The sequence below is a fragment of the Pseudopipra pipra genome, chromosome 4 (genome assembly GCF_036250125.1).
Source record: "Pseudopipra pipra isolate bDixPip1 chromosome 4, bDixPip1.hap1, whole genome shotgun sequence".
NCBI classification, from domain to species: Eukaryota; Metazoa; Chordata; class Aves; order Passeriformes; family Pipridae; genus Pseudopipra; species Pseudopipra pipra.
In genome coordinates this window covers 29,490,887-29,507,549 of record NC_087552.1, presented here as the reverse complement: position 1 = coordinate 29,507,549, position 16,663 = coordinate 29,490,887, and the positions used below count along the sequence as shown (strand labels likewise).

General features: G+C 38.2%; 1 protein-coding gene across 1 annotated transcript in view; it reads right to left on the bottom strand.

Moving 5' to 3' along the window:
• Positions 1-16,663, bottom strand: part of UBA6 (ubiquitin like modifier activating enzyme 6) — a 29,955-nt gene that overhangs the window by 3,799 nt on the left and 9,493 nt on the right. The window contains exons 10-30 of the mRNA XM_064652159.1: positions 15,805-15,908; positions 14,861-14,923; positions 13,744-13,820; positions 13,016-13,082; positions 12,476-12,619; positions 11,755-11,822; positions 11,410-11,488; positions 11,135-11,215; positions 10,688-10,765; positions 9,200-9,381; positions 8,522-8,627; positions 7,719-7,808; positions 7,528-7,608; positions 6,868-6,996; positions 5,933-5,984; positions 5,764-5,827; positions 4,809-4,878; positions 4,076-4,147; positions 2,712-2,829; positions 1,579-1,772; positions 335-462 (exon numbers count right to left, since the gene is read on the bottom strand). Coding sequence (XP_064508229.1) covers positions 335-462; positions 1,579-1,772; positions 2,712-2,829; positions 4,076-4,147; positions 4,809-4,878; positions 5,764-5,827; positions 5,933-5,984; positions 6,868-6,996; positions 7,528-7,608; positions 7,719-7,808; positions 8,522-8,627; positions 9,200-9,381; positions 10,688-10,765; positions 11,135-11,215; positions 11,410-11,488; positions 11,755-11,822; positions 12,476-12,619; positions 13,016-13,082; positions 13,744-13,820; positions 14,861-14,923; positions 15,805-15,908 — 2,047 coding nt within the window. The remainder of the gene's footprint in view (positions 1-334; positions 463-1,578; positions 1,773-2,711; positions 2,830-4,075; positions 4,148-4,808; positions 4,879-5,763; positions 5,828-5,932; positions 5,985-6,867; positions 6,997-7,527; positions 7,609-7,718; positions 7,809-8,521; positions 8,628-9,199; positions 9,382-10,687; positions 10,766-11,134; positions 11,216-11,409; positions 11,489-11,754; positions 11,823-12,475; positions 12,620-13,015; positions 13,083-13,743; positions 13,821-14,860; positions 14,924-15,804; positions 15,909-16,663) is intronic.

The following is a 16,663-nucleotide window of genomic DNA, read 5'->3' as shown; positions in this document are numbered from 1 at the left end:
AGCAATGTAGTGCTAAGAGGATCACTTACACTTTTAGCAGTATATAGTAAATGGATAACAGAGTGTGATAGCAAGCATGCAGTGATTCATCATTTTACAAGTTTAAACAACAACAACAAAAAAAACTTTTAACATCTATGATGTTTAATTGAGTATGGCCATGAACTGTGGTTCCATCATAGCTTTGCTATGTGAGCACGTAAGGCCTTAATCTGGTTATCTGAATTTAATAACTATTCAAACTTCACATTTGTTTTAATGACTCAGCAAGTTTCAGCATCAATTAGCAGGTTTCAAAATACCACCCTCGCCCTTCTGCCATTGTCCTTCCTACCTGATTTCTGTTCTTCTTACTTCAGCAGTTTCTGTAAAGACCATTATGGGAATGGCTAGGTTCAGAAAACAGTTCTTGTATGCATCAGCTGGGTAGCCACCCACAACTTTGATGAGTTCCAGTGCAACCTGCAGTAAATGAGAATTTACTTATTAGGTTTTAGGTACTGTGTAATCAGTACTAGTGTAGTTTTAAGGCCAGCAACTACAGAGAAAGTTGTTAATGAGATTGGCCTTTGTACAATCGGCAGAATAAATAACATCTGGAAATGCAACCCACTATGCCACAGAAATAAATTCTGTTGTTGCCAAGAGAAATACTTAAAACAGTGTTCCTAATGTAGGACTCTTTCAAAAACTGTTTAATTCAAGAAACCTCCACAAAGCATGAAGTTCTGTTGAGATGCACAAATGTGAACTACTACAGAACAGATCCTCTCCACTCTTGGCAGTGGCACTCTGATGGAAGTTCTTATTAATGGCAGAAAACAAACCAAAATGCTGATTTCCAATTCTTTGTGTCCAGCAAATCAAATAGAAAAGCATCAAAGGCTTAGCATGTTAAGAAAACTTCCCTGTCTGACCATTCAGGAGCCACTCTGGTAATCATGTTAACAGAGACTTTAAGTGCTGGGGCCGAAGCCCCTTCACAGCAGGTAGCTTCACTACCTGCAGGTGCCCTGCTTCACTCGCTACCTGTCCCACTCTCACAGTCTTCATCGGCTCAATCCTGGGCTTCCCTCAGCAGAGTCTCAGACCTCAGGTTCCTTTAAGTAATTTTACCATAGTACAACAACAGAGTAACAGCACGAGCTGGTGCCTCTGAAGAGGGACCCTAAACAAAGGACTACCTGGGCTTTTGTACCCTCACAGTCTGTGTGCTCAACAGTCTGGGGTCTTCCAAATGAGTCCTCAAAGCTGAAGCTGTGTCTCTGAGTGTTCCTTCACTTGGCTGGAGCCACAGGTCCCCATGCCCCTTGTTGTGCAAAGTTCACAACCTCTTGCCTAGGGCTCTCGCCACCCTGAGCTCAAGCTTCAGCTGGCACTGCAGCTGCACACCTGCACTGAATGTGTTCCACAACAACCACATCTAGAACCAAACACCTTTTGTATTGGTACATGAGAAGTAAATCCATTTCTTTAAATGAGGCTCTGTCAGGGTAGCACTAACTGATACCCACACAACAGTGGTTTCAGGCAAGAAAGAGTAAGAGAAATAAATACGCATTTAGAAAGCATACTCACCAGCCCTGATACTGCAGCAGTAGCTGTTGCAATGGCAGGAATAATCTTTCCTGCAATGCGTTTTGTTTTGAACCGATCCGCTGCTTCAATGTTGTACATCTTGGCTCGCAAGTTTGATGCGGCTGTTATGAAATCTACATGCCCATTACTATCATCATCTTTTTCAAAGGATATGGGCTTCATTTGCAAGTCAGCTGCTCATTAAAAATGAGAAAAAATTATTATTAGAAAACTGAAAATGTCCTAAACATAGCTTATAGGAACCAGAATCTTAACAAACCAAAAATCTCACATCCTGGAGCTTGGTTCCTTACTTGTTTTCCTATACTAGAAGTAGAATGCCCCTATCAATACCACTTGTTAAAAGAGTGTAATGATAGAAATACCAACAGAGCTCCATAATTTTATTTTCCTTGCAACACCAGGAATAAATTTTGGACAGTCCTATGGATGTTTCTTATACGCCCCACCTCACTATAGCTCCATCCTGTGAGAATTCCCTCTATAAGCTTTGTTTATCCGCAACCCTTTCACTATGGACTCAGTAGCATGGGAGTCCAGAGTTTTGGGTTGACACTCCAAGGGATGTGTTAGAGACAAGCTAATCTTTCTCCTCTGTCTTCATGGGCTAAAAAAGCTGGCACGTAGTTTTTGCCCGATGACCTCTTCATGTAGCTAGGCACAAAAGTGGGATCTGAGCACTCTCATTTTAACATATCTAGAAGATGCTGAGGAAGACTCCAACAGACTTCACAATTAAGGATAATTTCAGACTGATTCCTCTAAGAAGTAACTCTCAGCCTTCTCATACCAGAATTGCTTTCAGTCCATCTGGGATCTAGCCAGCACCCTTTCCCTCCTTCAGAGTTCAGTTCGCTGCTGCTGCCTGCTTGCTGTCATTAGTGTTGTAATTACATACAAGTGTAACAGAGAGCCCCAAGACTTGCAGGCATCTCAGAAATACAGAAGCATAAAGTAATGCCAAGCAACAGGACAGATATCTGCATAGCACTTCAGAACACTTTAGACACCAGCTCTGCTTCTTGCAGAATTAAAGACCTGAATGCCACTACCGGCAGTCCAAATTCAAGACATTACTGAGATATGAGGTTTCAGAAGTTTGCACTACTCACCTTCCAGAGCTTCATTGGATAGTATAGACTTCTCCAGTAGGAAAATAGCATTTCTTTCATCCTCACTGCTGACTGGAATATGATCTGGTTTTCTTGCGGTTTCATCAGTCTGTACAACCTGCAAGTGTGTGCAGTGCTTGAGTAATAAAATACATGAACTTCAGACAGCACGAGTGTTAAGTGTACTAAATTTTCTGTCTTCCCTGCTGTCTTTCCTGAGAGACGTAGATTTACTGGAGCAAGTCCAGCCAAGGGCCACAAAGATCATTAAAGGACCAGAGCATCTCTCACATGAAGCTGTGAGAGCTGGGATGGTTCAGCATGGAAAAGAGAAGGGTCAGTGGGATCTTATCAATGTGTATAAATATCTGATGAGGGGAAAGTACAGAGAGCACAGATAAACTCTTTTCACTGGTGCCCAATGACAGCACAAGGGGGTATGGGCACAAATTGAAGCAAACAAAATTCCTTAAGAAAAATATAAAAATACTATAAAGAAAAACAAAAACAAAAAAAAAAAAAAAACAAAAAAAAAAAAAAAAAAAAAAACAAAAAAAAAACAACACCCCCAAGCAAAACTGTGAGGGTGGCTGAACACTCTGAACACTGGCAGAGGCAGCAGAGAGAGGGTGTGGAGTCTGTTCTCAGAGATATTCAAAACCCAACAGGATACAGTCCTTGATGACCTGCTCTAGCCACTCTTGCTTGATGCAAGGGGATTGAACCAGACAGTCTCCACAGATCCCTTCCAACTTCAATCATCTGTGATTCCAAGTCACAATACCAGTTTGGCCTCATAAGGCAAGCATTCATAAGATAAGTATTAACACTGTGCAAGAAAATATGAAAACACCCTGGAATACTTGATAATTTTAAATAGTGACAAATGTTAGCCACTGCACAATAATGCTTAAGCTACTCTGAAATTAACACTTCAAAAATAAACATAAAAGTAATGACACTTCCTTTACATTAGCTAGAAAGAAATGACAAATTGACACTAGTCTTGGATTGTTTTAAAGTTGCTTGTAAAATTTTACTACTTTTATTAAAATAGTATAGACTCATGTAAACTTAAAAAAACCTTGCAAAGTTACAATCACACTCATGCATGGAAAACAATGGTATAACAAATCATTTGAAAAAGGCAACCCCCCTCCATCATTTTCCATTTAGCATCTGGTACATAGATACCATAGCTATACCAAGTTAAAGCAGTCCTGTATGCCACAGTTGTACTTCCCCAAAACCCAATGTAATTTGTGTTTATTTCTCATTAGCATTGATGCAAGAAGTAGTTGAAGATGAGGGACACTGTTTGTGGAACGTTTTATTTTTTTCTTTAAACTAAATATCACACTTACTTTGTTTGAAGGTCTAAACTCTGGTACTTTCACAGCTGAAATAATACTCAAAATAGTTTCCTCTGACAAATCCTGTTAGGTTTTGAAGAAAAACAATTTAAATTCACATCATTGCAACAAGACTGTATATCCAGTAGCATTTCAAAGAACCCCAAACCCAAAAAATCTCACAAATATTCAATGATGTTTCAGTCAAACATCACCATTAAAACACCAAGTGACATTTCAGTTACTACAGCCAGCCAACTGGTGGGAAGTGCCTAGCACTTGAAAACTCAATAGAAGTGTAAACGTGACTTACAGGAAGTTCCAATTAGAAAAGAAAAAGGGTAACAAGAAAAACAAAGTAGAAGCAACACAGAGGCTGTGAGTAGTAGAAAATAAAAACCCCAGAGCACAGCTAAGACACTTAATTGAAAAAATGCCTTATAGAGAATCTTTTTTCAGTTCAGTAGCTATATTACACAGGAAATAGGTGCATCAGAATAATAATTCCCAAGTTCGGTGCTTACTGAAAATATCAAATACACTGCACATTTCTTCTCCAGATTAGGGATTTGAATACAGACGAAGAAGTGTAAGCAGTGGCTGAACAGCCAGTGCTGAAGGATAGATTACTTTAAGAATCACTTTAATCAGTTTTTGGAAAGAACTGGCAATCAGACACCAGGCCAAAGCCGAATACATACAACCAAGTTATGCACTGGGAACGCTGTTACAGTACATGGATTACCTTTTCAGTGAAAGGAACACAGTACACTGTTGCGAAGAGTTTTGCTGCACTCACAATGAAACCATAGTGCCTAAAGAAAAGAGAAAGATTTTTGGTGTTTTTTTTTTTTTTTTAAACTTCAGTTGCTCAGAAGTTTGCAATCATATTCAAAGAAATCTTGAACATATGGAGAAAGAGAATTCCCATCTTTCAGTGCAGACAGTACAAAACAGATGGCATGTTTTGACTGACTCAGAAGGTGTCCCCAAAACTAAGCAAACTTTGATCAGTAAAGAGTTATTTAATGAAAACCATATTTAACCTTTCCAGTCAAGAAAACAACTGCTCACATGACATCGATATGATAATAAAAGACTTCTCCTCAGAAATAAATTGATATTTGCCATGATCTCAGTTTTCACTCAAACTAAAAAAGGCAATCCAGACAGTTTCTCAAAGCAGGTGTACATATGCAGCAGATGTATGCTTTTCAGTCCTTCAACCACATCAATTTTTTAAATTATCTGTAATACCCAAGCCATCTAGATCAGACCCACGTTGTTATGAAGAAGGGGTCCCTCCACTAGGTCATATTAGGTAGACAATTTAATTTAGCATGTCTTGCATTTTTTGATGTGGGACAACAGAGGCAGAGAGGTATGACAGCAACAACTCAGTAAAATTCTGTAGTCACAGAAGACATAAAATGGGTTGTTCTAAGCTATTTCACCTTAGATGTCACACCTTCCCACAGCACCCTCCAATCCCATATCAGTGAAAACTAAATTACCTGTAGTGAAAGCATGAGACAACTCACCAAATTTGCCACAGATTTGTAAGACTGTGCACTAACTCTCATCGATACCAGTCCAACTTCTAGCACTATAAAGGCACTGCCTTGCACTTTCTGCTGTAGATTGAGTTTTATAGATGCTATAAAACATCTAGAAAGCATCTGTGGCAGTACTATACTTACAAAGGATCATTAAAATCAAACTTCACCGGGAAAGGTGGCCTCTTTGGTGATTGCCAAAACAAACCTGTTAAGAAGAGAGACTTAAGATGAAACCCTAAGTAACCAGGAACAGCAATACATGACGTATGCCATGAATTCACAACAGGCACAAAAGGGTATTTGTACTTACTTCCATCTTTTAATCGTGTATCAAGGGGAAAGGAATGAAGGAGCTGAAGAGCCTAGAGGAAAAGTCAGAGTAGCTTCAGTAATTTGTCATATACAGATCGACATGACCACACTAAATCAAACCTTCATTTTAGTAATGACATGAAATCTCGATTCACTCCAAATCACAGCTGAAGTAATTCAAAGAGTTAAGAAAATCTAAAGACGACTGTGTCAAGATGGACAGCTTAAAGACAAGTACTACTGGACAGTGACTTGCCCATTCATTCACAGACAATGATGACAATGTCACCTCATCTGTACAAAGTCCAAACAAGACACTTAATCCAAGAAGCAAAACATTCCCCCCACCCTATTGTCACTTTAAGATTATTGCATACAAATTCACATTTGGGAATGCAACATTTTGTCAATGTGACAATTACCACCAGGGCTTCCATAGGCACAGGTATGCTTATCAATTAGAAACATCATGATCACATCTTTCCTACAAAATTACACACATACTTTAAGCAACACTGTGGACCAGATTCTCAGAATGACTGGCTCTTATTTCAGACAACCTTTGAGAAAATCAGGGTTATGAAGCTGATTTCAGTAACAAAAGTTTAGTGCAGGAAACAAAAATCTGTTGTTCTTTAGTGAAAGACATCTGATAATCTCACTATTTTGGAGAACACAGTACCTAGTAAGCTGGAAAATTGCCAAGAAAACTGCTTGGAGACTACTGAACAGAGCTACTAGAGTGAGTTAATAAGCCAGACCTAGAAGTGCTACAATAGAAAGGGATGCAGCATTTTTACATTTCAAGTACATCTCATTATTTATGAAGAAATGGAAGTTAGTGCATAGATTTGGACACCTAGTTATTAGAGCTACCAATTTTTCTAAAATCCTTGTCAGTCCAATGCCACCTCATTTACAGGTCTTACCTACCTTATGGCTAAAATACTTCTCAAATTTTACTCTTGCTAGTTCTACACATTGAGTCCAACTTCGGGGTCTTCTACTGAGTGTTTTAATAACATGAAAACAGCCTTCTAAGCTCTCTCCTGATTTTATTCTCTAGATAAAGAAACATGAAAGTGTTAAAACAGACAAGATTCCTTCAAATCCAGTCAAACAGTAAATATGCTTTTAGTAATCCATAGGCAAAAGGAAACAGAGGGTCAATTTGTGAAATATTATCCCCTGTGTGATCCTCTTCCCTGTTTTTTTTCCCTGGGTGCTGTGGTCTACTTGATTTACTTCCACCCAGCCCTATGGACCACAGTCACAAGAAAAGATAGTAAACATTTGAATCTAATTTATTACATAGTTGAATTCACTTCAAACTCAGTGTGACATATACTAATCATACGCTAGCAGTGCCTCAGTCTTTCTGATATTTCTACATCATGTACAGAGGATGTGAGCTAGAGAAGCTTTTAATTATGAAACACACCAGAAATACTGTTCATCTGATGATCAGCTAACGTCTTTAGGTTTTCTGGAAAAAGTCAGAAACTAACCCAAATCTCACGGAATTTAAATAGGAACAAAATCCATAAAGCAGCAGTTTAAACCCTGTATTTTACCCTGGCAACATTCCCTTACCTGTAAAACTTCTTCTGCTGATGGATAGGTTTGCCAGAATTTGTTGAACAAAGAAGGCTTGTGAGAAAACAAACTTTCAAACTATAAAATAAAAAGAACAGATATGGTATTTTGCAAGAAGTATATCAGATCGCCCACCTTTCCAAATACACATTTAGTTATGCTGAATCCCAGTAAGCTTATTCCATTACCTTATCTCTTGCCCACTGTATTGTATGCTCAATGGCAGCTGGGAAAGACTTCAAGGTGCAAAAAGGTATTTCTTCTTCTGGTGGATCCCGCTGTAATTAAGGAAGGTTGCATGTAAATGCAGACTTACTAAAGTTTATTGCTAATAATAGCACCAAAAACTTCTAGACTATAGGTTTAAAACTCCGCTGTTGTAATATACAAAATGGCTTATTTATGCTTAGAAATTTACTTTATGGACACTAATATTATCACTTCCTCTGTATGAAGAATAGTCCAAACTCAACCCTGGAAAGCAAAACTGAACTCTGAAACACAAACAACGGGTGAGACTGCCAGTCAGCTTTTCCAAGATGTGCAGTCCACATTCACATACACTCTCAGCATGAAACACACCCTTTCATGCAAGGCCAGAAAGACTCCTTTATGGACACTAGCAAGACTGTTAGGATGCTCAAAATCCTGTCTCTGTGTCCACATGGCATCATTTCAGTGTTCTCAACCAGTGAATTTCTACCTTATAAAGGCAATTTCATAAGAACTTAAACAGAGGAATATTGCAAGAGTTTGAAGGTTCATTTTCCCCTGTCCCATTCGAACAGAACTGTTCTGTATGCTTGTAAAGAACTGCTCAAATTTTATTTCCTTTTCTTCAAAAATCAAGGAAGTAATTTCTTTCCTAATAATACTGTTCTTCAGCAGCTCAAATAGGCCACTTATTTTAAACAGACACATAAATGATTAAAGAATCAGAGGGCATTATGGGACTAGTACAGAAGGTGCGCAATGGTCTTAAAACACTTACGTGACTATTATAGGACTCTGTCAGATGGGGCACAATAACTTCTGTGTGTCCTTTTGTTCCCATAGTTCCGGAGTCTATAAGAGGACGCAGGTTTGCTACACAACGACTGACATGGAAAGACACAGACTATCAGCACACAGAGTAATCACTACACTCTTGTACTGCAGACATTACTGGATTGTAACCAGTTGTCTCTAGGCACTTTCAGAAGAGTGGAAAGCTTACACCAAACTCAGGAAGAAATTAAATAAGAAGAGCTATTCAAGTTAGATCAGGATTCCATAAACTTGAGCCTATGTGGATTACGACCATTAGAAATTATTTTTCAATGTAAACATCTCTATTTTTATATTTAAATACATATTTTTATGCACAAATAATTCAGCCTTCAGACCACCACAGTATTCTCCTGCTCATCAGAACTTAACAGCTTTTCAGTTTCAAGAACTCACTCCAAGGCTTTCTACTATGTGAACAGTAGCAGGTGCACAACAGCAGAGTTGGTTTCCACCTTGAGTATAAACCTCTTCCTCCCCCCAGCCTATAAAGGAACAAGGTAAATCGGAGCAATTTGCTATCAGATCTTATAAGCAGTTCCAAGTCAGGAAGAGTAAGAACAGAAAAGCAGAGTTCACACAGAGCATGAAAAGCAGCCCTTGCTTCCTTTCCACACCCTACCTATCAATGTATCTCCTTGCTTCAACATTGTCCAAAGCAGTTACAATCACATCTTGCTTGGTATAGAATTCATCGCTGTACGTATTCTCAGTAGCTGGACAAACTTTATTAATATCTGAGTCAATCTTTACGGAAGGATTGATGTTCAGAGTTGCTTCTGCTGCAGTATAGCTCTTGGGTTTCTGAAAGTATGAATGCATAAATATACATAACTATGACACGGAGACCGAGATAAAGAACAATATTGAGATAAAGAACATCTGAAACACAGAAATATCGACTTCATTTGCTGATCAAACAACAATTCACTGACAGAAATGTTAGTATGCAAAACACAGAATACAGGAAATTTTTTAATCATATACCTCCCTCACTGATATATATCTTATTAATATAGGAGTTTTTTATTTTTAGTTTTATTTAAAGTAGTGTGTCAGAGATCACATGGTGAAAGCGCTTGAATGGTGCAGAAGTTTATTGAGTAACTAAAACTGATGCCACATGTTGCCTCTCATGCTCTCAAAATGCCCTAAGAAAGGAGCAGTTCATGACTGTCAGAGGATAAACCCATTAGTAACTGTGACCATGTCTATGCAGCATAGACATCAAACAGCTGTGAATAATCACAATTCTGCAAGGTATTCCATACAAAGCCAATTTCAGAAGCTAAACTGAAAGAGAGTTCTTAACCTACCTGACACTTCTAGCCATACTACATTCAGTTATCTAGGGATCAGCACTCAAGACAGTGTGGCTTCTGAAAGCTTGAAGGATTCACATTCCATTTATCTATCTATCAAAAGTGTAATCTGTTCCCAGATTTGCTACACATAAACAGGAGGCAGAAAATTCAGCTGCTGGGTTTTGGGCAGGGGAAACCTTTTTCCACATTGCTGTCAAGATCTGAGCCACCTTTTTTATTTTGTGCTGTGCTTGCAAGTTCGAGGATGTTCTCTCTGCTTCTAAGGAATTAACAGCTGTGTCATGCACTTACTGAATGTAGTTTTTTTTTCAAAGATATTTATCAGCTTAATGGAGACTGAATGAAGTCAGAAGATAGCAACTTTGGTGAAGTTCCATCAGCAGTAGCACTACTGAGGTCTATTGAGAACACTTCTGCCAGCACTGTCTGTTTTCGGTTGTTTTATTTTCCCTGAATTTCAATGTTACAGTAAAGTATTTCTAACATACTAACCCGTGGCAACTTCTTATGCAACACAGCACTCCTGATTGTCAAGTCTGAGGGATTTCATTAGTCAAAGACGCCAGCACACATTAAGGTTAGACAATCCAATTTTGCTCAACTGATACCAGTGATAAGTGGGATGCCATTGCAGTTCTAGGTATTGTTTTTTAAAAGCTTGGATTTCATTACAGCCTTTAAGTCTTTTCTAGACAGAAGTACAGACACAATTCAGCTCGCTGTGGAGACACAGGACAGGGAAACACAACAATAGTCCAGAAAATTTACTGAATAAGAAAGCCTACCTGTATGTGATGAGGTCGAAAAAGAAACTGCCTGTTCAAGTTGGATTTCTCTATCAAGTCTGGATCTGTAATTGTAACCTAAGTCAGAAGGGGCAAAAGCAACAGCTGAAGTTACAACTTAAGTGTAGCACTGAGCAATGATACTAATGCAATCTCTACAGACACTTTTCAAAACAAAGCACTGCTGTTGGCATCAGCTCTGGTTAAAAGCTCTGCCTATCCTGACTGACTAAATTTTGTTTTAAAATCAAAATACAGCAAGACTGTATTTTATGTGTTCTGTTTCTAATTGCACACTTCTTCCACTGTATGCCGAGGCCATTGTACCCTCTGCACAGAGATCAACCTGAAATAAGACTCAGACTTTTAACATTTTTAGTAATTTATTTAATTATTCCTTATCACATTACTTTTTAATAAGAGAAGCAAGGTTAACAAGTGACTTACCAATCCTTTGTCTTGCCCAGTACCAACACCAAGAAGTGCAAAGTTTTTTAGCATTTCACAGCCTATCGCTCCGCAGCCAACCTAAAGAAAATCACAATTTAAGTCAGACGCATAAGTGAAAACCAGGAAAACAAGTATAATAGAGAAGCCCCATTAAAATTTTGGACCATTTATTCCTCAATGGCACACATCAGAACTGCCCTCATTATTTTGAAGACAGTGGACATTAGTTCTATCAACAAGGCACTTGCAAAAGGTGTGTCAGTCATACTCACCAAGAAAACATTCAAATCATGGAGCTTCTGGCACAGAGAGTCTCCAATACAGGCCCTCAGGGCATCATACCTATCTCCCCTATGCAGGCACAGGAGATAAAAACAGGAGAACAGCAAGTTGCCATTTATCATGGTAATACCATTGATGCCAAACTGCACTTTGATGTAACTAAAAAAGTCAGAAGCTATCATTCCTGTTCCTCCCATGCTCAAATAGGACATACATTCTTAACTCCAAACCCATTCAGTGCTGCAAATAGCACTGAATTAAGTTTAAAAGACATCTTCTGTGCCTGCTTGAAACTCAGATGTGTACATAAGCCAGTAGATTGTAGTTGTATTTACCGTGGGAGAAATTCTTCAGAGCCCACCTTCTCCAGAGGCATTACAATGTCTAACACATCTATATATAGCTGAAAAAAAAAAAAAACACACCATAAAAACCTATGAAAAATAGTTTTTAAAATTAAAATAACATTACTAACTATTTTCTATGAACAACAGAGTCTAGAAATTTAGAAGCACTAAGTTCTTACTGTCAGTGGAAGACTATACAGCATTTGGTACCCTACAGTTTACTTCAGGAAAAAAGCAGGAAAAAGTAACTGGACACAGAGGGGAAAAAAGCTCATTCAAACAGGTGAGCTGCAAGGACAAGCATGTTACCCCTCCAAAGGTAACAGTGAAGACTGTGATGTTTTTTAATCTAACTTTACTCTGATATTTATCCTCAGAGTCTGAAAGTACTGCTCTTATGTATAGTAGCTTAAGCTGGCATCTGCCCTATATCACACCTTTGCAGCCATGAACTAATAAGCCAATGCTCTCTTTGCTTGTGTGAAAAAATGTGTTGTGTGAACTCCAGGTGCAAAAAATTTTAATAAAACTGGCTGTACTTTTATTGTACACATAAAAACGTGGTTTTTACTAAATTTAGTCTCGAGTCTTTTTTTTTATTTTCATGTTATAAAAGTTGTTCAGGTTATTTTGATCGTACAGCACTTTACACATAACTATCCATTCAAAACATGTCAAAATAAACATCCAAAAACAAAGACAGTCTTACCCACTGCTGCAATGGAGAAAATTTTCCCGTTACTGCTTTCAAGACTTCCTGGCTAGCAACACCACCCACTGCTGCAGCCAAAGGAGGTAGAAATCCCTGAGCAGTCCGAGACAGCCATTTTACCACATCACCATTTACCTGAGGCTGAAAAGTAAGACACGGTAACAAATTTATCCCCTCAATGAGCAAAGTCAGTTCTTGACAGATTTACAGATTATTATTCTTCAGTAAAAGACAAATTATTTCACTCTGACTAGCAAAAACGTTTCCAGCCAAGACAGATCCACCATATATCCTGCATTTATCATATGCATTTGTTTAAAAACTGGATTCACATAGCCAAAGGATTCAGCCTTCGTGTCAGGTGAACATTCAGTTGAACCCATGCTGAAACACCATTCTGTTCCCGTGCATGGCCTTCAGAAAGCCAGCTGATCCATCTGAAGATGGATCCAGAGACCGACAACTAAAGCATGACCTTTAGGCAACTAAATATGCACATTAAAAAATTACTTATAATGACAATGATTCCTTACTCACTTTATTTTCCAGTGTTTCACTTATAGACATGGCTATTTTCAGCATTTCCTCAGCATCCTGAAGGCATCTAGACATCAGGGTAGAAACAACAATGATGAGTCCTTCTAGAAACATGATCAGTGGAAGAAAAAAGCAATGGATACAGTAGGAAGAGTCTGGAAATTTACACTGTCTTTAACAGTAAGCATTAAAGATGTATTTCTAAACGTTAGGGATAGCTCAGGAACAAGAGTCTCAGTGTAAAAGCCAATAAGCAAGTAGAGTTTTAAGATTTACACTTTGTAAGTAGTTTTGTCTCATTTAGCTCAAAATTATGCAAATCAAGAACTACAGCTGAATAAAAAAATACTGAAAATGAAAACCAAACCCTTCAGATCTTTTTTTTAAACCCATAAACTACAAGATAATTTGGGATCACTGAAACAACTCTTCCATATTAATCACACCACATGAAAAAACAAGAACAGAGAAGGCCTTCCTGCATAAGCTGTTTCTGTCTACCTGGGACCAGAAAGTGTCATTGCTACATTGGGAAGGCCCTGTCACACACCCAGATGCATGCAATAGGTAACATTTTTCATCTAGATTTCAACTTTTCATTTCTATGTGGTCTATTAAGTACCAGACAGACAAGGTACCCTGCTGCACATCAAACCAGTAACTACAATCAAACAAGAGGAGAGATCTGCCTGATTCAAAGCTTAGCAAAGACAAAAGTGCTGCATTACCCAATGTTCGGTCCGCGACCAAAGTTCTCCTGGAAGTGGTTCAAGGCAAGCATGGCAACATGGATCTGCAAAGGAGTCTGTTAAGACAACAATAACTGTTGATCAGTTACAAACTAGAGAAAAAACAAAAGAAACAAAAGCAACTATTTGAACTCTTCTGTTACTATTTCACTTCCTTGTCTCTTAACCACAACGCTCAAAAAAAGTTTTTAAATAGCATTAAAAAGTGAATTTGAAATATCTCATACTAATATTTTTACAAGAAGTATTACTCAGTGTTAATGTAATACCCTTCAAGCACATTCAGCAGCCATTTCAACTAAGTCCAACGGAAGAGTCCCCAAAAGAATTTAGTGCTGAAATTGGAAAATGAAGTAATCTTCTTTTAACTAGACACTATAATGCATTGCATTTTGTCAATAATAAGGCCCAGCATTAAAAGTGAAAAGTAGAAAATCTTAACAGGTAAGTCAGACCCTATATTACCAAACAAACAAAAAAATCATTACATCAACATTGTTTAGTTTAAAATTTTAATAAGCCAGAGACTTACATGCCTTTCATGTCCACAATACTTATCTAAAAGCGCGATAGAGGCAAATACTGCTAGTGTCCTCTCACAGATTTTAAAAAGATCTCTGAATCATTTTTTTTCAAAGAAATAAGAAAAGTATCCTTACACTATTAATTCCAGTTTCCAACCCACCTGTGATCACCTTTTTATGATTATTTCAGCTTTGCTATCAGTGTGATTTTTATCAACTAATATTATTAAATATAGGAAAGAAATCATTGTGTCGCTTGCAAAATTTCAACTGTCCTGAATTAAAGACTTATCAAAACCTGAGATTTTAAACAGCAAAGGTGGCTGAGCTGTGCATTTACAACATACTTGTTGCAAATCATGGATAACGAGCCTCTGTGGTGATCTAAATCATAATGTAAATTCTGTGTGACTACACAAACTGATACCTCACTCCTACCTCACACTTTAAAATGGTATTTAATTGATATAGAATAGTTAGGAAATTATATTATTCTAAACATAAAGCTACAGATGAGAACATGTAGTTTAAATATTAAAGCACTTATGCCCATATCCCCACATTCTGATTACCTCAGGCTTGCTAAAATCTGCAACAAGGCATAACGGATTTGTTATCTGCTTCTCCAACCGTTCCTGGAAAACAAGAATTCATGACAACAACACACTACTTAAGAACACAACAGTCGCTGCTACCTGACAAAACAATACTCTTTCTGTAGAGACTAAGAAACAAATCTTTTCTTACTAGCATTGCTATTACTCTCTATTATTAATCCACAAAAGATGCTTAAAATAATCATCTACTGCAAGTTCTGTCTATCAAAAAATGTCAGACAGGTTTCACATCCTAGTGGCAAGACTCATCTTTAAATGGGTGCGATTTTGGGGGTTGTCCTGTACAAAGCCACGAGATGGGATTCCATGATCCTTGTGGGTCCCTTCCAGCAAAGGATATTCTATGATTCTAGGAAACTGCTCTGAGATTAGTTACCAGGGATTTTATTGGCAACTGGCTGTTTGCTTGCAGAACTTCCCCACTCCAGAGGAACAGGAAGCTACTGCTTCACAGAGACAAGACACAGTGCTGTGCATTCTCACATCAGAAGCAGCTGGTCCTCACTCCCAGCTTTTTAGAAGAATGTTTGAGGGCAGTCAGGATCTACCTTCTGCAGGCCCATAAAGGCAGCATGTGTATTGCAAGCCCTCTTACAAATTCACCCAGTTGTCTCTTCTCAGAAGGCCGCCAATAAACCACATATTTGTAGACCTTTCTGAAGCCTATCCCAGCAGTACAGGGCTAGTCTGCCCATAATTAATTTTTTTCTCTACAATGGTAGGTAACTTTGAAGTATTTCCTATTCTCTGTCATTTAATAAATCAGTATCACTATTCTCATCCAATAAAATTAAGTAAACCCAAATAACTGGTAACAAAATCATGTATCTGCTGAACTCTGCTTCCAGTGCTCAGACCATTAACACTCAAGAACTCAGCTATGTCAAGCACACACTTACAAAGTAAAACATCTTGGGAGTCTTCACTTGCACAGCTATGCCTCCATGTAAGTAAGGCTCCATTTCTGATGTATCACCAATGCTGAAGGAATAAGGTGACACCACTGAAAAGACAAGAGAATAAATAGTGACTGATAATTCAAAGTGTCATTGGATGCTATAATTCTGTATACAACAACGTGGGGTTTTGCCAATGCTTTTTGTGCTGTAATTTTGTAGTGTGCAACCTTGCTTTGAAAGCATAAAACACAGCTGATCCTCGTAACAGGATTGTCCCTCTGCCAGTTTCTGGGTTAAAGTATTAGTTTCACATGATCTGTTATGAAATGAGCTTTTTTAAGTGGCAGCAGATTTAAAAAGAATTCTGATGACCACAGCTCTGTAACAAAAATGAAATCACACTCAGTTTTATTTAGACTGTGCACAGAAGTGTCCAGAATACTGCTCAGAGTAGGATTTTAGCCCTGTGATGAGAAAAACAGGAAATCAAAAAGGGCAGCTGGACTATTTTGTCACATCTTCCCTCTCATACATGTGAAGCATGGTTCAGATAAAAAGACACAAAAAATGTTAATTCATTAACATTAACAAAACTGAAAACAAAAGCTAGGCCATGATTAAGAAGAAACTGGCCACAGCATCAGCACTAGCAAAATCACATGGGTCCAGAGAAAACAGATTCAACCGCATGTTCCAAGGGTATTGTTTTTTGCCTCAGACCACAAAATAGTTAAAAACAACCAACCAACCCCCACCCACTTGCTCTCTCTTCTCCTCCGAACAAACAGGCATTGAGATCTGGAAACTGCAAAATTCCCCACCATCCAAAAGGAACCAAGTAGTATGCCATGAGACATGC